The 24348-nt window shown below is 34.0% G+C and overlaps 1 protein-coding gene across 5 annotated transcripts in view; it reads right to left on the bottom strand.

The window, feature by feature from the left end:
- LOC139969483 (GTPase IMAP family member 8-like) overlaps positions 1-24348 on the bottom strand; it is a 37515-nt gene that overhangs the window by 11068 nt on the left and 2099 nt on the right. Inside the window, exons 1-3 of one of the 5 annotated variants that reach the window (XM_071974512.1) lie at positions 22964-23343; positions 17831-18016; positions 514-959 (exon numbers count right to left, since the gene is read on the bottom strand). In XM_071974512.1, coding sequence (XP_071830613.1) covers positions 514-906 — 393 coding nt within the window. In that variant the 5' untranslated portion in view covers positions 907-959; positions 17831-18016; positions 22964-23343. Of the gene's footprint in view, positions 1-513; positions 960-5533; positions 5700-6584; positions 6808-17830; positions 18017-22963; positions 23344-24348 lie in introns of those variants that run through there. The other 4 variants (XM_071974511.1, XM_071974513.1, XM_071974515.1 and 1 more) reach the window with 4 other exon arrangements.

Below are 24348 nucleotides of genomic sequence, written 5' to 3'. Positions count from 1 at the left end.
TATTTGTTTTACGGCATTTAAAGCAACTACTACTTACAAACACTATTATTTATGTGGTTGATTAATTGCACCCTTAAAGTAACACTAACACTTCAAGCATACAACTCAAATAATTGAAGCAATAGTGTATTCATAGTGAAAAGAAAACATCATACAACTAGAACTGCATTTACCTTCAAATACGCAGTATTGAAGTGCGAGTGCATCGCACTTCTCGGTTGTTCATAGAGTTATTTTTTGGGCGGATTACACACCAGGGAGTATAGTCATGCAGGTGTCCTATAAAGCAAGGGCGCTTGTAAGCGCCGTGAAAGGCTCAGTATAAGTTGGCTACGCAGCTATAGCCTCTAAATGTGCAAATGTACAGAGACTATATGAAATTGTGAGTTTCAACGTCCATTCGTGTAGGTATCGTTCACTTGGCAAGTAATGCCAATATTGTAGCGCACAAGCGCACTCACTGCAAAAAATTATGCTTATATCAGTTATTTACACATAACAATGATAACATACCTTAATAAGCTTCAACATTTCTTCGATCTCATTCGTATACCTTGGTTTGCCTGTGCTGATGCAAATGATGATACAGTGGATTCCCTGGCGTAGCAAGAACGGTAAACGTGCGAGTTCCTGTTCTGCGATAGATTTCTGTTGAGTGTTGCTATCGACACTTGGTGTATCTACTACTGCGATCTCACGGTTTTTGTATTCACACTTTGCACCAGAAATCCATTTTGTTGCAGATTTCGAAGAACAGCTAACAATAAAATCTTCTCTCCCGAGGATGGTGTTGGCTGTTGAACTGCTCCCATCACCTGTCCTGCTGACGACAGCAACCTGTCGACCTTCCTCCCTATCATCGGAACTTTTCAGTCCTTGAAAACGTTCTAAACTGTATTTATTCATACTTCCCTGCTTTTGCCGTCTAGAGAACGGTATATTTTCAATATTATGATAGTCTGAAAAAGGCGGAAAATATTAATAATCAAATAACCTATTAATCATAACCGAAATGCTTTTTTGTTTGCTTGAAGTGAGCGCCTTGCTACTAAGTAAGTCTATTCGATTTTTTAAATTGTGTTCAAAATGCACTCTTGCATTTTCAGTCCACACAATGCTGTAAATTTTCCAGCTTACACTTTTTTTCACACTTTCAACAGTTGATACTCCTTTAAAATGTCCGCTTGGTCTACTGGTTATATATATTTATATATATCATTTATTTAAAGTATTTTAGAATCTTATACATCCCTTACAAGACGGTATTTAATAGTTTACCGGGAAATCTGAATTTAACCTTCACAAATTGTCACACGATCTTGACCTGACTACAAATTCCTCACTCACCACACCAATATAAGCAGTGTAAAAATATTACCTTCACTGTTAACAAAGAAAACGTGTCATAATATCATAATATATATATGTCCTGAACAAAAACAAAATAAACAAAAATGGAGAACAAAAATGGAGAACAAAAATGGAGAACAAAAATGGAGAACAAAAATGGAGAACAAAAGATTCAATCAGTTTATAAATTTATAAGGTATTTGTTTATGCTCAGGAATGTTCCTGGCCATATCTTTACATATCATACTACATGTGTACACGACATTTTCATTGTTTTATGGAAAGAGTAAAAACAACGTTCAAATAACCTGGACTTCATGCTCTTCTGAAGTTATTTTTTTTTTTTTTAAATTATAAACATTTTTGATCGCCCATTTTAAACCTGACCTTGCGATAGCAGATAAAAAGATCAATGCACATTAAAAGTTACATCCCAATCGGAATCGATATACAGTATTATGATAATTCTATATTTGGTAGATTTTATCATCTTGATATAGGTCACCCAAGCGGGTAATTTAAAACATAGTACTATCCAAACCGGGTTAGTTGTTAGTCCATTAATGGTAAAAAGCCTAGCTTAAAGTGGTTTTTTTGACGATGCTTACACAATGGACAAGGTAATATCACTCAATAATGTACCAATCAACCAATAAACGGTAAGACAACTTTACTGCAACTGCTTTCTAAGCACTGATGTAATATGAAAGCTTATACTAAAGAAGTACCACGTTAGTAAGAGAGAGATAATTATGTTAATAAGTCTTTGAAAAGCTATCAAATTTGAGAGGTATTCCCAATGAGTAGCCAAACTCTTGAGGGTTGTGAAGTTAAAGTGGTTAGCGGTGAACCTAAATGTTACTTTAAAGTGTTACTATTACCGCGACTGATCATAAACATTCAATTCTCAACCCGAATAAAACGGCTGTTTTTTTTTTAAATTTTATATATAGTTACTGACTTCTGAAGCCGCTAAATTAATATAATATTATACAATATAATATAATTCGTTGGAATATATAAGTATACAGGACGTATGTAGGGCTCAGTTTAATTTAAAATATACATAATGGAGCATAAACTAGTTCAAATAGAAATAGGGACTCCACAACCAACGTACCGAAAATTTACATTTCTGCAAAATCAGTCCATAGCAACAATCGGAGTAATAGTAAACATATCGTCAGATGTGTACTAATGTGTATTTCGTAATACATGATTTGACCAAGTTCTATGAATATTAACCCATCGTACACAATGAATTTTAACATCCCAAACCCTCTTCAAGTGCCCTTGACATAAATGCTAACGGGCTTGTCATTTTCTGTGTTCAGCTGTATCTCAAAACTCAATTCATTACTATTGTGTTCTTAAAAGGTGTTAAGGGTTGAAGCAACCTCTTGCTGGATACGGTACCGTATCCAATATTCTGCTTTGCAGTAAACTGTTTTCATATTGACTGTAAATTATGCAGAGTTGCCTTTAAGCCTTGAGTTTCATAATAACTAACAAAATTCAAATCAAAGGCCGGTTCCAGCCTTTTTGAAGGATACTTTATTGTTATTAAAGGTAACTTGGCCAAGTTCTATAGAAAAAAAGCCACGTGATAGCTACTTTTCTTCACTCATCTACTTGCTTACTAATTCGTCAACCCATTTGTATATGTTATTATGATACCTGTATCTGATTGGTTGATATGACATGTGACCATTCCTGACTATCAGTTCTCTTTCAGTAACGGTTAGTTTTCTTGATTAGTATGAAAAAAGCTATAGAAACACTTCACTTTTTAGGCTATACATACCGTCCGCTAAGCAACACGGTACAGTATAAGTTTAATGTTTTCAAGGACAAGGCCCATCATACATACAATATAATGAAAGTAAATGCACTTTCTCAGTTATCTTCTAATAACACATGGATATTCCATACTTTGATCTATTAACCAATTTTGGATAGAGCAGCCCCCCCCCCCCACTTCCTCGCGCTAGACTGTATTCTTCTTCTTCTTTTTTGAAATGCCATTTTTAATTGTGAATCAGTCATATCAGGGAATGTCTTCGAGTCCACAATTTGAAATTCAACATGTGTGTCAGTTTTATATGACAAAAGATGAAATGTGAGAACCTGACAAAAAATGTAAATCTGTAACCTCAGGAACAATGACATACCAACCGTGTCTCTTCACAATGTTTCATGCCTTATATATGAAGTCTACATCATTCCTGACGGTGATCCTTAACAGCAGTAGACTTACTTATTGGTTTACCAATAGAAGGCCTAACAACAACTAATTTCAAACTACCAACCTATTCCAAGTAAACTAAAGTGCGTCATATGCTATCAGCCTAAAAGTTAGCCTACATGCTGAATATTATTTAGTATGTTCTAACTTACTAATTTGACACTACCGTGGCCAAGACCGTAGTAATACACAACAAACCTATTCGTGAAGAAAAATCAATATTTTTCAAAAGAGGAAATGTTTAAAATGTTATCGACGTTCATGGGCGTTGCCACTCGCTTCACAATTTGAGAATCTTTCATTAAGATATTATTTATGTACTTAACTTTCCGAAACCAGAACTCAGCCTACTCCGCAACCGATAGCCTGAGCTATTCTCCTACCAAGTGCTGTAAGTGAGGCATATTACCTACTTGGTCTGATAGGCTAGCAACTAAACGTTACGACAAGACCACACTCTGGAGCACGGTCATCAAAAAAAAAACTACCTCAAAAACTGAAGAAATAAACACGGATGAACTTGCGAAAAATGATGACTTTAAATTCTGGCAATACAAAAAGAAAATGGAAAAAGTGACAAGAGAGCAAGAGTCTCATTGAGCAGTATTCTAATTTACAAACTATGTTAACAGATTACGGATTTTAACCAAATTTAATTTGAGAATGTTAATTAATGTTACCCGGATCGATATTAGCAGGCATTTCATTATCATGCAGATCCATTCAAAATTAACATATCTGCTTTAGGAAGAAAAGTATTGCCGGTCTCATCAACCTCAAAGCAGCTAATTGTGCTAGCAACTATTTTAACCAACTCAGCGTGAATTACATATTAGGGATGAGGGTTTAGACACATTCATCAAATGAAGTTCTGTGAGTAGTTTGTGCCTACAGAAAAGTGGAAATTCTATTCCAAAGGTAAACATCTCGCCATTACTTAACTAGATTAGGTGGGATATTGTATCGGATATTTAGCTACGTGAACAGTTAAACGTTATGTTTATCCTATTTATTAGGGTTTTTGCTAGTGTCTTAGGGTGGTCTAATTTTGGGGTAGTGCTGAACTTAGCATTGATTGTGAAACCGCTAAACTATTAACCCATTATATTTACATATATTTGTTTGGTAAAACTACTAAATACTTGTTATGTAATGTTTTGCTTTGCTTGCAGTGAAAGTACAAATTAATTTCTTAAGAGTTGAACATACCCATGGTTAAGTAATTACGTTTAGGGAAATTTTAAAGTATCTCGAATATGCTGGTTTTAAAAAATTCTCCTTTAAACTATGCTTAATCTCTGGACGCTCCTTTGAGGCTTATGTGATAGCGTTCACATTCAGTGAAGTTTAAAGTGACAATAAGCATCGAATGTCTTATATCTTTAAAAACTCAAAATGTAAGTATGATTCGAGGCAATACGACTTTTATGTCTTCTTTTTTAGTTATATGAGGCATCTCATGGAAGAACGCACGAGATTGTGTTTTAGATTATACATAGTCCAGGAACTACACTTTACAAATCTCTATATTGATAATATTTTTTTTCTCATTAGGCAGAATATATACAGAGGAACCAAATGCCAAAGATCGGATTATTGTAATAACATTTTAGAAAGAACATTTTAGAAAAAACATTGGTCAAACTGTTCGCTATTCAACAGTTATTTTATATGTAAGCATATGCAATATCACTTTATAAGGAGAACCAATGGTGATAAAACTCAAATGAATTTGTTGGTTCTATGCTATATATGGCACTTTAGTACACGAAGAATTTCAGGCGGGGATGTCCATTAAGAGAAAATAGAAAAGACGTTGGGTAATTATGTTTCCAACTTTATATCTATGAATGGAATCCTCTAATCTTCTTAATTGTTAAGCAATCACGATACAAAACGGATAAAATTAATGGCAAAATAAAACGTGATGTTACATACCAAATAATCTTTGCAATGCAACTTGGAAGAATATTAACTTCACACCGAAAACACAGGGCAATAACAAGGAAAAGGAAGAATTTAGCCAGTGCAGAAACGAACGAAGCGATACCAAAGCAAAGAATGATGGACATAAATTCACTTCTGGTGATTGGTTATACTGAAATTATCTCATAGATTTAGACTGTTGACAATATTGCCTTAGCCAATCATCGGTCACCTGACGACAACATATAGTGCATTATCTCCTATATACAGTTAGAAACCTACATCATTCCACTATTCAACCTTGCAAATCTATAGAAACTCAGCTAGCAAACAATCAACAGTTATAAAGACTTTATATATTATTATAATAATACAAAGGATGTTTTTTGTTTGAATATCAGTATGTTAGAAATAATATCGTAATTTTTTCAACTCTGTATTAGCATGTCAATAAGATCAATATTTTGTAAAGCTTGGAAATGTTTAAATGTTATCGACGTTCATGGGCGTTGCCACTCGTTTCACAATTTGAGAATCTTTAATTAAAATATTACTTTTTCAGGAGTATATTGCAGTCATATTACTTTCCGAAAACATAACTCAGCCTACTCCGCAATCGATTGCCTAAGCTATTCTCCTGCCAAGTACTGTTAGTGAGTCATATTACCCACTTAAAGTTAAAGGCTAGCAACCAAACGTTACGACAAGACCACACTTAAATGTCAAAGGTCGGATAATTGTAATACCAGAACATTTGAAAAAAAAGTTTTTGCTCTACAACAGTTATTTTGTTTGTTAACATTTAAAATCTCACTTTATTAAGAGAACCATTGATATAAAAAAAAAAACTCAAAATAACTGCTGTGTCTATGTTATGTATGGCACTTTAGGATAAGCAGATTTTCAGGCTGGGAAATCCGGTAAGAGAAAATAGAAAAGAAGTTGGGTAATTATATTTTAAACTTTATATCAATGAATTGAAACCCTTAATGCTCTTAATTTTAATGCAATCACAATACAAAACGGATCCAAAGATGGCAACATAAAACGTGATATTACTTACTAAATAAATCCTGGCAAGGCAACTTGGAAGAAATAAACTTCACACGGAAAATACAGGGCAATTGTTAGGAACTGGAAGAATTTAGCCAGTGCGGAAAGAAGACAAAACGATATCAAATGCCAACAATAAATGAATGGACATAACTTGGATTCTGCTGATTGGTTTATACTGAATTCATCACATAGATTTAGACTGTTGACAATATTGCCTGAGCCAATCAACGGCCACCTGACGACAACTTAGGAACGCATTAACCAATGATATACAGTTAGGTCCTTACATCATTCAACTAATCAACCTGGTAAGCTTGCAGAAACTCAGCTAGCAAACAATTGACTATGATTGACGATGGCGTACGGAAAGCAGTCACATCATGGGAGAGAATATATAGACTTAACAAGTTAAAATGAGTATGCTTATGATAAAAAAGAATGTCTTTTGTTTGAATATAAATATGTTAGAAATAATATCGACATTATTTCAACTCAATATCAGCAAGTCAATAGGATCAATATTTTCAATAGGGGAAATGTTTAAAATGTTATCGACGTTCATGAGCGTTGCCACTCGTTTCACAATTTGAGAATCTTTTATAAGATATTATTTTCGTTTGGAGTATATTGCAGTCATATTACTTTCCGTTACCAGAACCCTCAATATTAGCATGTCAATAAGATCAATATTTTCAAAGGTGAGAATGTTTGAATAATGTCGAAGTTCATTGGCGTTGCCAATCGTTTCACAGTTTGAGAATATTTCATTAAGATATTATTTTCTTTTGGAGTATATTGCAGTCATATTACTTTCCGATACCAGAACTGAAGTCTACTCTGCAACCGATAGCCTAAGCTATTCTCCTACCAAGAACTGTTAGTGAGTTATATTACCCACTTGGAGTGACAGGCTAGCAACCAAACGTTACGACAAGACCACACTTTGGAGCACGGTCATCAAAGAAAACTACCTCAAAAACTCAAGAAATAAACACGGATGAAATCGTAATTAGTATTCTTAGTGAACTTGCAAAAATGATGACTTTAAATTCTAGCAACACAACTTTATAGAGAAGATGAATGAAAAGAAAATTGAAAAGGTGACAGGAAAGCAAGAGCCTCATTGAGCAATTTTTGTTTTATTTACAAACTATGTTGACAAGAAAACTACAGTTTTTAGCAAACGCAATCATTTTGAGATTGTTAATTTTATTCGGATCTAATTCAGCAGGCATTTCATTTTCATGCAAATCCATGCTAAATTAACATCTTTGCTTCAGGAACGAAAATATTGCCGGTCTCATCAACCTTATAGCAGCTATTTGTGTTAGCCACCATTTTTTAAAAACTCAGCGTGAATTACATATTAAGGATGAGGGCTTAGACACGTTCACCAAATGAAGTTCTGTGAGTAGTTTGTGCCTGTTGAAAAGTGGAAATTCTCTTTATAAGGCAGACATTTCGCAATTATTTAACTAGATTAGGTGTGATATTATATCCGATATTTAGATTCGTGAACAATTGGACGTCCTGTCTAATCTATGAATTAGTGTATTTGATAGTTTTTGTTGTCTTGTTTTTGGGCTTTCCAAAACTTAGCGTTGATTGTGACTCCGCTTAGCTTTTAACCCATTATATTTACTTATATATTTTTGTAAAATTACCACATACTTTTTGTGTCATTGTATTACAAATCTTTATATTGATGATTTTTTTTCTTATTTCGCAAAATATAAACAGAGGAATCAAATGCCAAAGGACGGACAATTGTAGTACCAAAACATTTACACAAAAAAAACTTTGGTCGAACAGTTCGTTATACTACAGTTATTTTAAATGTGAACAAATATAATCTCACTTTATTAAGAGAACCACTGATGATAAAACTCAAATGAATTTGTTGTGTCTATGTTATATATGGCACTTTAGGACACGCAGAATTGTGGCCGGGATGTCCGGTAAGAGAAAATAGAAAAGAAGTTTGGTAATTATGTTTCCAACTTTATATCTATGAATGGAAACCTTTAATGCTCTTAACTTTAATACAATCACAATACAAAACGGATTCAAAATATGGGGAGATAAAACGTGATGTTACTTACCAAATAATCCTTGCAATGCAACTTGGAAGAAATTAACTTCACACTGAATATACAGGGCAATAACAAGGGACTGGAAGAATTTAGCCAGTGTGGAAAGAAGTCAATGAATAATGGACATAACTTGACTTCTGCTGATTGGTTTATACTGAATTCATCTCATAGATTAGACTGTTGACAATATTGCCTTAGCCAATCAACGGTCACCCGACGACAACTTAAGAGCGCATTGACCATAATATACAGTTAGATCCCTATATCATTCCACTATTCAACCTTGTAAATCTATAGAAACTCAGCTAGCAAACAATAAACTATTATAGACGTAGGCGTACGGAAGGAATCACACGTTGGGAAAAATATAAAGACTTTACAAGTGAATATCAGCTTGCTAATAATAAAATAGATGTTTTTTGTTTGAATATCAGTGTGTTAGAAAAGATATCGACATTTTTCAACTCAATATTACCATATCAATAAGATCAATATTTTTCAAAACTGAGACATGTTTAAATGTTATCGACGTTCATGGTCGTTGCAAATTATTTCACAAATTGAGAATCTTTTATTAAGATGTTATTTCATTTTGGGGTTATTGCAGTCATATTACTTCCCGATACACAACTCATCCTACTCCGCAACTGATAAACTGATTAATTTTCCTAAAAAGTACTGTTAGTGAGTTATATGACCCATTTAGTGTGATAGGCTAGCAACCAAACTTGACGACAAGATCACACTCTGGAGCACGGTTATCGAAGAAAACTACCTCAAAAACTCAATAAATAAACACGGATAAAATTGTAAGTGGTATTCTTAGTGAATTTGCGAAAAATGATGACTTCAAACTCTAGCAACACAACTTCATACAGAAGATGAATGAAAAAAAAATGAAAAAGGTGACAAGAGAGCAGAAGCCTCATTGAGCAAATTTTGTTTTATTTACAAACTATGTTGACAAGAAAACTACAGTTTTTAGCAAACGCAATCATTTTAAGAATGTTAACTTTATTCGGATAAAATTCAGCAGAAATTTCATTGTCATGCTAATCCATGGTAAATTAACACCTCTGCTTCAAGAAGTAAAATATTGCCGGTCTCATCATCCTTATTGCAGCTATTTGTGTTAGCCACCATTTTTACGAACACAGCGTGAATTACATATCAGGGATCAGGGCTTAGACACGTTCACCAAATGAAACTCTGTGAGTAGTTTGTGCCTGATGAAAAGTGGAAATTCTCTTTATAAGGTAGACATTTCGCAATTATTTAACTAGATTAGGTGTGATATTATATCCAATAGTTAGATACGTGAACAATTGGACGTTATGTTTAATCAATGAATTAGTGTATTTGCTAGTTTTTGTTGTCTTGTGTTGGGGCTTTGCAAAACTTAGCGTTGATTGTGACTCCGCTTAGCTTTTAACCCATTATATTTACTTATATATTTCTGTCAAAGTACCACATACTTTTTATGTCATTTTTTGACAAATCTCTATATTGATGATTTTTTTTTCTCATTTCGCAGATTATATACAGAGGAACCAAATGCAAAAAGGTCGGACAACATAACAATTGATATTTATATAGCGCTATTCCATCTAGATCATAACGCTTGTAACACAGACACACATTAGCATGGAAAAAGGTGAGTCTTAAGATTACTACGAAATTGAGAGATATTGTCATTTTCTCTTATAGTACGAGGGAGATTGTGACATGACTGTGGACCGGCTACACTGAACGATTTCTCTTCCAAGACCTTGTTCGTTCTAGGAACATTCAAGCGGGTTAATTCAAGCGGTTGTCCGTTGTAACCCAAGCGGGTTACAACGGACAATTGTAGTACCAGAACATTTACACAAAAAAGCATAGGTTGAACTGTTCGCTATACATCAGTTATTTTAAATGTGAACAAATATAACCTCACTTTATAAAGAGAACCACTGATGATAAAACTCAAAATAATTTGTTGTGTCTATGTTGTATACGGCACTTTAGGACACGCAGAATTTCAGGCGGGGATGTCCGGTAAGAGAAAATAGATAAGAAGTTTGGTAATTATGTTTCCAACTTTATATCTATGAATTGAAACCCTTAATGCTCTTAATTTTAATACAACCACAATACAAAACGGATTCAAAATATGGGGAGATAAAACGTGATGTTACTTACCAAATAATCCTTGCAATGCAACTTGGAAGAAATTAACTTCACACTGAAAATACAGGGCAATATCAAGGGACTGAAAGATTTTAGTCTGTGCGGAAAGAAGTCAAAGAATAATGGACATAACTTGACGTCTGCTGATTGATTTATACTGAACTCATTTCATAGATTAAACTGTTGACAATATTGCCTTAGCCAATCAACGGTCACCCGGCGACAACTTCAGAGAGCATTATTCTTTGATTTCTTTCCGCATTGGCTAAAATCTTCCAGTCCCTTGATAGTGCCCTGTATTTTCAGTGTGAAGTTAATTCCTTCCAAGTTGCATTACAAGGAGTATATGGTAAGTAACATCACGTTTTATCTCCCCATATTTTGAATCCGTTTTGTATTGTGATTGTATTGAAATTAAGAGCATTAAAGGTTTCCATTCATAGATATCAAGTTGGAAACATAGTTACTAAACTCCTTTTCTATTTTCTCTTAATGGACATCCCCGCCGGAAAGTATTCGTGTACTAAAGTGCCATATGTAACATAGACACAACAAATTCTTTTGAGTTTTATCATCAGTCTCTTGTATCATCTCTTTATAAAGTGAGATTATATTTGTTCACATTTAAAATAACTGTTGTATAGCGAACAGTTCGACCAATGTTTTTGTGTGTGTAAATGTTCTGGTACTACAATTGTCCGACCTTTGTCATTCAGTTCCTCTGTATATAATCTGCGAAATGAGAAAAAAGATCATCAATATAGAGATTTGTCAAAAAATGACATAAAGAGTATGTGGTACTTTTACAGAAATATATAAGTAAATATAATGGGTTAAAAGCTAAGCGGAGTCACAATCAACGCTAAGTTCTGCAAAGCCCCAACACAAGACAACAAAAACTAGCAAATACACTAATTCATTGATTAAACATAACGTCCAATTGTTCACGTATCTAAATATTGGATATAATATCACACCTAATCTAGTTAAATAATTGCGAAATGTCTGCCTTATAAAGAGAATTTCCACTTTTCACCAGGCACAAACTACTCACAGAACTTCATTTGGTGAACGTGTCTAAGCCCTGATCCCTGATATGTAATTCACGCTGTGTTCGTAAAAATTGGGGCTAACACAAATAGCTGCAATAAGGTTGCTGAGACCGGCAATATTTTACTTCTTGAAGCAGAGATGTTAATTTAGCATTAATTTGCATGACAATGAAATGCCTGCTGAATTAGATCCGAATAAAATTAACATCCTCAAAATGATTGCGTGTGCTAAGAACTGTAGTTTTCTTGTCAACATAGTTTGTAAATAAAACAAAAATTGCTCAATGAGGCTCCTGCTCTATTGTCACTGTTTCCATTTTCTGTTCATTCGTCTTCTCTATGAAGTTTTGTTGCTAAGGTTTGAAGTCATCATTTTCATAAGTTCACTAAGAATACCACTTACAATTTTATCCGTGTTTATTTATTGAGTTTTTGAGGTAGTTTTCTTTGTTGACTGTGCTCCAGAGTGTGATCTTGTCGTCAAGTTTGGTTGCTAGCCTACCACTCTAAGTGGATAATATAACTCACTAACAGTATTTGTTAGGAAGAGCTCATTAACCATAATATACAGTTATATCCCTACATCATTCCACTATTAAACCTTGTAAATCTATAGAAACTCAGCTAGCAAACAACCAACTATAGTTGACGTAGGCGTACGGACATCAATCACACGTTGCGATGAAGACTTTACAAGTGAATATCAGCTTGCTCATAATAAAATTGATGTTTTTTGTTTGAAAATCAGTATGTTAGAAAAGATATCGACATTTCTCAACTCTATATTAGCATATCAATAAGACCAATATTTTTCAAAAACTGGGAAATTTTTAAATGTCACCGACGTTCATGGGCGTTGTTAGTCGTTTCACAAGTTGAGAATATTTTATTAAGATATTATTTTCTTTTGGAGTATATTGCAGTCATATTACTTCCCTATACCCGAACTGAAGCCTACTCCGCAACTGATAAACTGAGTTATTTTCCTAACAAGTACTGTTAGTGAGTTATATTACCCACTTAGAGTGATAGGCTAGCAACCAAACATTAACGATTAGACCACACTCTAGAACACGGTCATCAAAGAAAAGTACCTCAAAAACTCAATAAATAAACAAATAAATAAAATTGTAAGTGGTATTCTTACTGAACTTGCGAAAAATGATGACTTCAAACTCTAGCAACACAACTTCATAGAGAAGATGGATGATAAAAAAAAATGGAAAAGATGACAGTAAAGCAGGAGCCTCATTGAGCAATTTTTGTTTCATTTACAAACTATGTTGACAAGAAAACTACAGTTTTTAGCAAACGCAATCATTTTGAGAATGTTAACTTTATTCGGACCTAATTCAGCAGGCATTTCATTGTCATGCAAAACCATGCTAAATTAACATCTCTGCTTCAGGAAGGAAAATATTGCTGTTCTTATCAACCTTATAGCAGTTATTTGTGTTAGCCACCATTTTTACAAACTCGTCGTGAATTACATATTAAGGATGAGGGCTTAGACACGTTCACCAAATGAAGTTCTGTGAGTAGTTTGTGCCTGGTGAAAAGTGGAAATTCTCTTTATAAGGCAGACATTTCGCAATTATTTAACTAGATTAAGTGTGATATTATATCCGATATTTAGATACGTGAACAATTGGACGTCCTGTTTAATCTATGAATTGGTGTAATTGCTAGTTTTTGTTGTCTTGTGTTGGGGCTTTGCGGAACTTAGCGTTGATTGTAACTCCGCTTAGCTATTAACCCATTATATTTACTTAAATATTTTTTGTAAAATTACCACATACTTTTTATGTCATTTTTTGACAAATCTTTATATTGATGATTTTTTTTCTCATTTCGCAAAATATATACAGAGAAACCAAATGCCAAAGGTCGGACAATTGTAGTACCAGAACATTTACACACAAAAAAAAAAAAAACATTGGTCGAACTGTTCCCTATACAACAGTTATTTTAAATGTGAACAAATATAATCTCACTTTATAAAGAGATGATACAAGAGACTGATGATAAAACTCAAAAGAATTTGTTGTGTCTATGTTACATATGGCACTTTAGTACACGAATACTTTCCGGCGGGGATGTCCATTAAGAGAAAATAGAAAAGGAGTTTAGTAACTATGTTTCCAACTTGATATCTATGAATGGAAACCTTTAATGCTCTTAATTTCAATACAATCATAATACAAACCGGATTCACAATATGGCAAAATATGGCAAATAAATAAATATAAATATGGCAAATATACATATGGCAAATAAATATGGCAAAATAAAACCTAATGTTACTTACCAAATAATCCTTGCTATGCAACTTCGAAGGAATTAACTTCACATTGAAAATACAGGGCAATGACAAGGGACTGGAAGAATTTAGCCAGTGCGGAAAGAAGACAAAGAATAATGGACGTAACTTGACTTCTGCTGATTGGTTTATACTGAATTCATCTCATAGATTAGACTGTTGACAATATTGCCTTAGCCAATCAACGGTCACCAGACGACAACTTAAGAGCGCATTGACCATAATATACAGTTAGATCTTTACATCATTTCACTATTAAACCTTGTAAATCAAGAGAAACTCAGCTAGCAAACAATCCACTATAATTGACGTAGGCGTACGGAAAGCAATCACACGTGAGGAAAAAAATATCAAGACTTTACAAGTTAATATAATACAATGGATGTTTTTTGTTTGAAAATCAGTATGTTACAAAAGATATCGACATTTTTCAACTCAATATCAGCATATCAATAAGAATAATACTTTCAAAACTAGGAAATATTTAAATGTTACCACGTTCATGGGCGTTGCCAGTCGTTTCACAAGTTGAGAATATTTTATTAAGATATTATTTTCTTTTAGAGTATATTGCAGTCATATTACTTTCCTATACCCGAACTGAAGTCCAGTCCGCAACTTATAAACTGAGTTACTTTCCTAACAAGTACTGTTAGTGAGTTATATTTCCCACGTAGAGTAATAGGCTAGCAACCAAACATTAACGACAAGACCACACTCTGGAGCACGGTCATGAACGAAAACTACCTCAAAAACTCAAGAAATAAACACGGATAAAATTGAAATTGGTATTCTTAGTGAACTCGTGAAAAATGATGATTTCAAACTCTAGCAACACAACTTCATAGAGAAGATGGAGGAAACGAAAATGGAAAAGGTGACAATAGAGCAAAAGCCATACGGAGCAAGAATCTTTGATATACAAACTATGTTGATGAAGAGATTATAGGATCACTGACGCAGACAGCCGAAGAACCGAGAAAAGAAAACGACATTTATAATTAAAAGTTGTACGCCTGAGAACAATATTCCAGACGGAACTGAATGAGAATATTTAGAATAAACGAACACACTAACGAGAAAACCTTCGAAAAGATTTTTAACCTGGCAGCTTAGAAACTGAATGTCAAATTGATGTGGGGGACATTGATTGTTCCCGAAGAGTCTGAAACCCTTCTCATCGATGACTTATTCGTGGAAAAATTTTAAAATTCACAATTATGAGACGAGAAACAATTTAATTCAAAAATGGGAACCGGCAGTTTGTATCTAATCTTTGCTGAACAGTTTAAGACAGTGGTATTACATATCAAGGTATAGCAATTAAGAACCTTTCCAATTTACACCAGACAGGAATATGTTTGTTTGCTTGTGTTTTGTTTCATTTGAGGGTAACTACCTCACTCACACATACATTTTAACATAAAATATACAACATAGGACCTAACATGAAAAATTTAAACTACCGCAAGAATTTGCATGGCATTCTTAGAGAAAATGCTATAAAACAATGGACATTACAAATTGTTCTCAAATTGTTGTTTTATGGATTAGAATAAGGAACTTAAGCAGAAGCTTCAGGCAAGCATGGAATAAGCATTGCATAGTACAGAACATCAAACAAGACAATAAAAACAGTGGTGAATTGTATAGACGAGTAATAGTAAACTGATTACAAATACAATCTTAAATCAAAAGTTATATTATATCTATGCACTAACAAACATTGTGACAAGTAATCTCCATATTCATCAATCATACAAAAATGTTATCAAATTTAGCATAAAACATCATGCACCGATCATAATGCTTCCTCCCCTTCTGTGATGTTCAAATCAAACAATAGTTTCAGTCAAGCACAAACTAAATATTAATGAAAGCCTCACAGTTCTAACCTTTTCAGGATAAAGGCTTTCATGGACCATAAGCTAAAATCAGGACACAGGTTGAAGGGTAAGATACAACGAGTATAAGGGGGATACAATTTACAAACAAACAGGACAAAAGTAAGACAAAAGTGGGTCTTCTGCAGGCTTTCATTAGTAGTTTTCACCGCTACCCAGCAATGTTGACAACATTATATGATATTTTTTTATAATCACATTTTATTATTGTACTTTATAAATACTTATTTTGATGGGGGCAAGTAATGAAAGTAGGATAAACATAGGATTTTTAAGAACAAGGTATAGAAGTAAGAGGTAGGAGTAAGTGCAGTTGGCTAAGAAGGATTTATTTGAAAGCATGTGGATAGTTTATTTTGAGTAATGCTGTTATATGTTAGCTTGTCGTTATGATGTATGCTCATATAGCTGGAACATGCTCTTAATTAGGCATATTATTGAGTGATTCGGTAAATGACCTTACTTGTGGGTGAACCTTATTATGACTCACCACCTTATAAATGAGACCTTCAAAGAAGCCGCACAAATTAGATCAAGGTAGAGCAAAGTGCAGATTCAAGATATAATTAAACTTGAACAGCCCGTCAAAAGCTACTATTACAGATTCACCAACAAGTATGTGTGCGTAGTCACACATAATGAAATATTGAATTAGCCTTCTGGCTTGCCCAAGACTTAACAAGAAAGGATGAGTGTACTTCTCAAGCTTTACTGTGCACCACTGATCAACATCGGTTGCGACCTGAAAGTCAAAATATTGTTTTATTTCACATCATTGTTTAAACAGTTTAAAATTAAGATAAGTGTGATTTCAGGCATTGAAATGTTGATGATCGGTTGCCATGCCTGTCATACTTCATGTAAAATAATCCCAGCAGGTGTTGAGATTTGTCAAATAGACAAGAGCTTACATTTGGTTATATAATGTGTTATAGAGCCACTATAAGTAAACATCCATTTATAAACTTATTTTTTAAGTTCTTTACTACAGCTGCGAAACACTTTCTGGTAGAAGTATAATGTGTATAACATAAACTACATCTTTGTAGCAGTCTAGATAATAGTTTCCAATTATGCTGATAAGAAAGATATTGATAACAAATACAAAATAATTCTCTGCTAGTGACCCTGGAACACCAGTTTGAAATTATTTTTTTTAGTGAAGCTGATTCGATTTTGCTTGCAATATATACTAGAAATATTTTCCTTCTCTATACCGACTCTTTATATTATATTATCTGTTGGGTGTTTTCTTCAGATGAGTGGGCTCAAAATGTAAATTTGATATGTTGGTTATAAAGCTGTAAAGAAATTAAACGCTCAAGTAACTTGAAATTTGCAATTCTGTTAATCTTGAATTAATCCCCAAAAGCTCAGGTCTTGATAATAAACAGCATTTAATTTACAACAGGCACCAGTATATACAACCTAGCTGCCACACCCCATCGCCACCCACCACCTCCCCCAAAACACACACATACACAAACATTTAAGTTAATATCACATTTTCACCTCAATATAGCTGTGGGAAATTATGATGAATCATGATACCTATAAATTACAAAATCTCCAAACACTTTGCAATTTCTATAGCACAACTTTTACCCAATGGTTGAAACCATGAATATAACATGGATATAACGAGCAACAGCATTTCTGTTAGTATCACCCATCAGAAAATACATTTGGTAATTTTGATCATATTGTAGACTTACCTGAACAGCTGTTTCAGTAAATTGGCTTCTTTTAAAAAGTTTTTATATACCACTCTATAATGTATCAAGTATGATACGGTAGCTACTGTTCTGGCTGATGCAGTAGATGACCCTTTTCTTGTCAAGTTCTTTCTGTAATCCGTGAACCTCACACCGTGACCAGTAGTTCAATGGCACATAAGTCATCTGCACAATAGGGGGGAAAATGATGACATATATTTTCAGATTGCTGCTCTTCTTTATATCATAAGAAATGGCCAATTAACCATATAACTTAATATGAAACCAGATATATGAAGAATATGTTGACCAATGTATCGGCAGTCAATTTAAGGAACATTGACTAGTAGCTGGGATGACTCATAATGGGTAATTCTATGACCGTATGTTAATAAATATATTGTATGTCCTCTCACATGGGGCTACATGCAGTAGACACTCATTGGCCGAGCCTCGGAAAAGTGTTGCACACAGTAAAAGAGATGAGAGAAACATGTTTCCGTCAAGCGCATGGAAAATTATTCGGTTTACTTGCAATTTCGTTGTGATGAAACATATTTGCAGATGACCATTGTTATCCATAGCTTATGCACCATTGGTCATACCCGCACAAGGGGAACTATGAAATTTTAACTTTTAATACATGTGTGAACTATGGCATGATCCTCAATAAATGGTTATTTGACTAGTCTTCTTGAACTCATGGCATTTTGTTGAGAATAAAGCAACTATGATATTAACTCCATGCACCCTTTGCTGTCAGTATAAATTATAACGAAGGTGATGATAATGATGACGAAGACAACGACAACAAGGAAAAACACAAATTTCCAGGAATGCACATGCACCAAGAACAGCTCTTCCTGTCTCTGTTTTTCAACAATTAGTTATGGGATATTTTCTCTGATGATTCGTGTTATATCATGTATGATTAAACTTGGACACAGGCATCCCCATCAACACACAGTGAGGCGAAATTAAATAATTCCGTAGTTTTTTTTTTTTTTGGGGGGGGGGGGCCTCCAGCAAGAATCCAAAAATTGTTAGCATTAGTCTGCTGTACTAACCATATCCAGCTTTATATTATCAGAATAATGGCATCCAAGAATTTTGTTTTCACCCTTAGCCGCTTTGATGATTTATGAGTGAATTGTGGAAGCCATTTGGTTATTAATTCCCCGCTCAGTAGGGAAGAGTTACTGATTTATGTAGTCGCATCATTGAAGCATTCTTTAACATATTTGGTGGCTCTTTGATACTGCACTTGATCAACATAAAACGATTCTTCATAAAGGGGAATTAAAAATACGGGAAAATTAATGCGAGTTCCTCAAATAGTTATATAGATTAACGAAAAACTACTAAACTAATACGTAACACATCTCGTTTCCCTTCTTTTGGTATTCTTTTCTCTGGTGGAAGTTAAGTGGAAGGATTATGAATCTAAAGTTACGTCTAACCTCGAGTACTGTCAAATAACTGCTCAGTGTTTGAGTAGCCTTGCAACCTTCATTTCGTCTCTTTGTCTAACTGTATTATCCTTTCCCTTCTAAAAGCGACCAATTCTATTATCCATATTCTAAACAACAATTATTTGATTTAGCAAGGTGGTTCAAAAATTCATGATTTATGTACGTGTCTTTGGTAAACTTTTGGCCTATTCTCCGAGATCTCACAAATAAAAAGAACAGAAAAACGAAATGTACTCATCCCGTCTGTCCTGCCCCTGTATCCGATGATTTTGTTACAAACAAAAAAACACATTAGGCAAACAAATAATTGTATGTTATATACAAAATACTTATATAAATTCATATATAAAATATGTATATTCACAAAGATTAAATGGAAAGTGGAAAAATAAAAACCATAAATTATGTTCATAACCCGAATCGGTCGGAATGAACCTTAGTAAAGTATATTGATTCAGTTGATATCACTGCATTACCGATTAACCGACTCACACATACATTACAGTAACTAATGTCAGCCTAAAAGTTTTGTACCACACAAAGTAAAGCAGGATTGAGATGAAAAATCTGATAAATTACCACAACTGGATTTGTGGAATTACAAATATCGTCAGTTCTTACTGTAATCTTAATAGAACACGCTGTTCTCTGTGTGTATCGGATCGCAATAAATGTCTCAATGATATTTTTTGACACGTCCTTCGAGCTCTGCCAATTATTCGAAAAAATTATTTGAAAAAATTCAAATCTTTTATAATCGTCTAGACAATATAACATTTAAGACTACGATATATAGTAGACAGGTGCATCGTACGGTAACCCAGTTTAGCTTATATATATCAATTAATTTCCTGAATTTTAAGTTTTAATTTTTATAACGTATAATTACCATTTTATGTTATTGTTTTGCTGACAAAGTCTTTCAATTATGAACATAAATCATTCCGTGCCAAAGAAACTTTTGGATTATTTATATCAAATAAAGGATTTCTTTGTACCTTCGCAACACTGGTTGATCTTAAATTATTGTCACGGCACTGGTCCCTAGCAACGGACAAAACAACATAACAACACGTATTATACGTACGTACCATCATAATCATATATGATATGTAAGTAATGGCGCTAGACCAATGCACTGCTTCGATTTTTGTTGATTAAATATTTGCAAACTAGATTATTTATATGTTGCTACGTGCTCCGAGGCGACATAACACATCGCAACATCCACCTCCCCCACCCCCCTGCAACGCCATTAACCACGGCTAAATAATATGACATGATTCCCAACGCTTAACCTTAACACAATTTCATGTACTATTTTATAAACAAAAAGACGGAAGGGTTGGATTTTGATATTCAACGTAGAATAAATTCAATAAGTATGACAGTATACAAGAACGTGCATTATTTATTGATGACTAGTGGACAACGGTTATATTCGTCAGCCTGTTCAAGGATAAGCAATTGTTGAAAAATACAATTTTTGATTTAATTTTCATTCTTAGCTACTACTAAAGTAAAGAAAAGTCCACTGCCTTACAGCATGTATATACACTATATATGGATACTTTTCTGGAAAATCACGTAAGATATAACATGGGAACGTAAATATCTTTACTTCTTGACGAATTTATATATATATATATATATATATATATATATATATATATATATATATATATATATATATATATATATATATATATAAAAATATTCGCTTGTTTATCTTTTATATTATCAGTATGGACCACTACTATTTATATAATATATATATATATATATTTATATATATATATATATATATATATATATTTATACGTTTACTCCAAAAGAAAATATCATTAGAGAAAACCAGAGAAATAAGATATGACACATAATTGACAAAAGTAGTAAGTTTTAGAAAATATATTGGAATTTTCGGTCCCCCTGGGACCTTCGTCAGCAATACTTGGCAGCCGAATGAAAAGTACAAAATGTAAAACAATTAAAGTATGACGTCAAGTGTAAGTTGCATTGATGGAATTAAAACCAAATAAACCAATTTTACAGGAAGGGTATTAAGGAGCAAAGAACGGATTACATATGCTTGTAGAACTGATAGTTGTTAAGGGGTCCCAAGTCTTTGTTGAGGCCGGTGTTGTGAGACTTAATACAAAAAATCTAATCGATTTCTTTACGTTTACGTTCAGTAGTTGATTTGAAGTTCGAGGCAATTAAAATACATTTTAGGGTTTTTAGAGAATGGCTATGAAGATTGAAATGTTCGGTTACTGTCAATCCTGCAAAATTATCAAGAATAGATTTTTTGTCATTATTAAAACGTAAGCGGAACCAAGGGCCTGTTTCACCTACATAATTACCCTCTTAGCAAAGTTCACAGTATAGAATGTAAATAACATGAATAGAATCACAGGAGAGGGAAGGGGGGTCTTAGACTAAAGTCAACATTGGGAATCTTGACCACGGTGCCTGGGGTAATATGGCATATATGGCATCGAAGTTTACCGCAAGGGAAATTGCCTGCGGATGTGGAAACTGCATGAGTGGGGGAGTCTGGAGGAAGTGAGTAGAAATTACGGTTGGGGGTTGGGTGGTTGACGAAATGCGTCTGATTGGCGATATGACATGTGACCGTTCCTGACCATCAGTTTTTTTAATAACGAATAGTTTCCTTGATTAATATGAACAAATCTCTAGGAACCCACCAATTTAGAAAACGTGCCGTCTGTGTAAAGGATGGTGCAGTGTAATTTCCATGTGTATAAGGACATTGTAGGCTACCGATAAAGCACATCGCATATAACATATATTGAAAGTCAATGCACTTTCCCAAAGATCTATTGACATATGGATATTCCTTGCTCTGAACTTTCAAATAGTTTAAATAGTACAGGTAGCACCCCCCCCCCCCCAAACACACACACACTCCCACTACCCTCCCACAGACTTACTTCAATCATATAAAAGAATAACATTTATTTGTGAATCAGTCCTGTCAGGGAAGATCCACGAGTCCACAATTTCAAAAGTAAAAATTGTTTGTTAACTTCATTTGGCAAAAGATGAAGCATCATCAGCATTTTACATGTATTGATATGAAAATGTCCCTACAAAACTCAATTAGACTACTCTACTGTGTCCAAACCTGATAAGAAAAAAGTCAACTCGGGTATCCTCGGGAACAATGGCATACATACAGTGTCTCTTCTTAATGTTTCTGCCTTATATCAGATATCAGTACGAACAGTTGTGGCCAGCCTATGAAGTTTATATCATTTCCGACGATGATCCTTACCAAAACTTTACTAGCCTAACCTGTTGGTTATCCTTGGAAAGCCTGACGTTCTGACTTGTTAAACAACTCATTCAAAACACCAACCTATTCCAAGTAAACTAAAATGCGTCATTGAACGCTTCAACAGTCCAGGGAACAAGATTCGTCCTTTTTGAGATCTTGCCTAACTTAAAGGCCTAAGTGACAATTGAAATACCAATTACTGATCTACTGAGTTACTGAGAAATTAACTCGTTATATAATTGAAAATAAGAAGCATAGGCAATCAGCCTAAAAGTTAACCTCTATTCTGAAAATTATTTAGTATATTGTAACACACGAATCTAATATTACCTGGCCTGGTCTGTAGGGATAAAACACAACCTGTTCGTCAAGAACGATGTCAAAGGATCCCTTAAGCTGTCAACAATGGTGACTTGCAGCCTGCAGTCACCAATAAAAAATAGACGCGAACAGAATGACGTATCCGAATAGTCTTAACTTAGCGTCAATCGCTGTTTTCCGAGTGTTTTCAAATCTTTACTGTAACGTTACTGACGCTGCTATCGTTTCATAGCCTCTTGTTGTCTAGTCTACAAACGCCGTAGTGAACTCCTGACCTTAGACAACCGCACACAGTACACGGTAAACATTCGTTTTTGCGTACAATGGGTACGTGAACATTCGTTATTACAAAACAAGAAAGCCTCTTTACTGTTATTCGCCTGATAAGGAACATTCAAGGGTAACAGAGGTAAGGGAAATCTTCACGAATGCTGCTATTTCATTCACTGTTTTGATCAACTTAAATAAATTTTAGGAAGAGGTAAAGTTGTTTTAAACTCTTTTTTTTTTTCTTTCTTGTATTTTTGTTGATGGGTTTAACGGTATTTTCCTTTTTACGCAATGCGTAAACTGAGGCCACAGCAGTCTGGTACGTAGAAATAAGAAGCAATCCAAAAATGAAACAGCAAAATTGTAGTACAAAGGAAATTTGAAAAATTACGATGTAGAATTATCTTAGCAGAAAAAAACGTAAATTTTCATCATTACAATGATGAAAATAATATAGACATTATAATGTCTATATTTTTCTATACTTCTGACGGTTTGCATTGACTCAGAGGTATTCCAAAATACCACACTATAAAAGGTATGATTAGGACAAAACTTTCATGTAGAATGTCATCAAGCTGAAAGGTTTAAAATGTAGCGTTAGCACATCATAGTTACGAAGTTTGACAATTTCTTACATTTAACTAACTTGACGAATGATGAAATAACGATTTTTTATATCATAGATCTAAATATGAGATATGTCGATAAGGAAGAAGGGAAATTTCAATTGTTTTTGAAATAATAGATATGTATTGGTAAATAAAAACAGTTTTAATACACTAAAGCTTGGAACAATATACTGGCAAAATAAGTAATGACCATGTAGCAAAATCACAAATTCTCTTAGGCCGAATATAGCATCAAGTGACAACCTTTAGACCACGTACAACTGGTCGACAACTACGGATACCAAAATTATACGTGTTGTTACCCTACCGAATAAAACTTGCTAATGCAACGTGGAAGAAATTAGTTTGAGCTTCAAACAACATACGACACTTGTAAAATTCAAGTCAAGTGCATGGAACTGGTAATGGTTTCCGAAGCTGAAAGAAGTCGAAGCGGTATTAACTTTTAATGAATAAAGGACATTGCATGCTGTTCTACCGCTCATATGGTCTATGTCGAATTCATCTCATAATTTTCAGACT

Source organism: Apostichopus japonicus, chromosome 7, assembly GCF_037975245.1.
Source record: "Apostichopus japonicus isolate 1M-3 chromosome 7, ASM3797524v1, whole genome shotgun sequence".
Classification (NCBI taxonomy): domain Eukaryota; kingdom Metazoa; phylum Echinodermata; class Holothuroidea; order Aspidochirotida; family Stichopodidae; genus Apostichopus; species Apostichopus japonicus.
The sequence above is the reverse complement of the archived record's forward strand: the minus strand, read 5'-3'. Positions and strand labels throughout refer to the sequence as shown.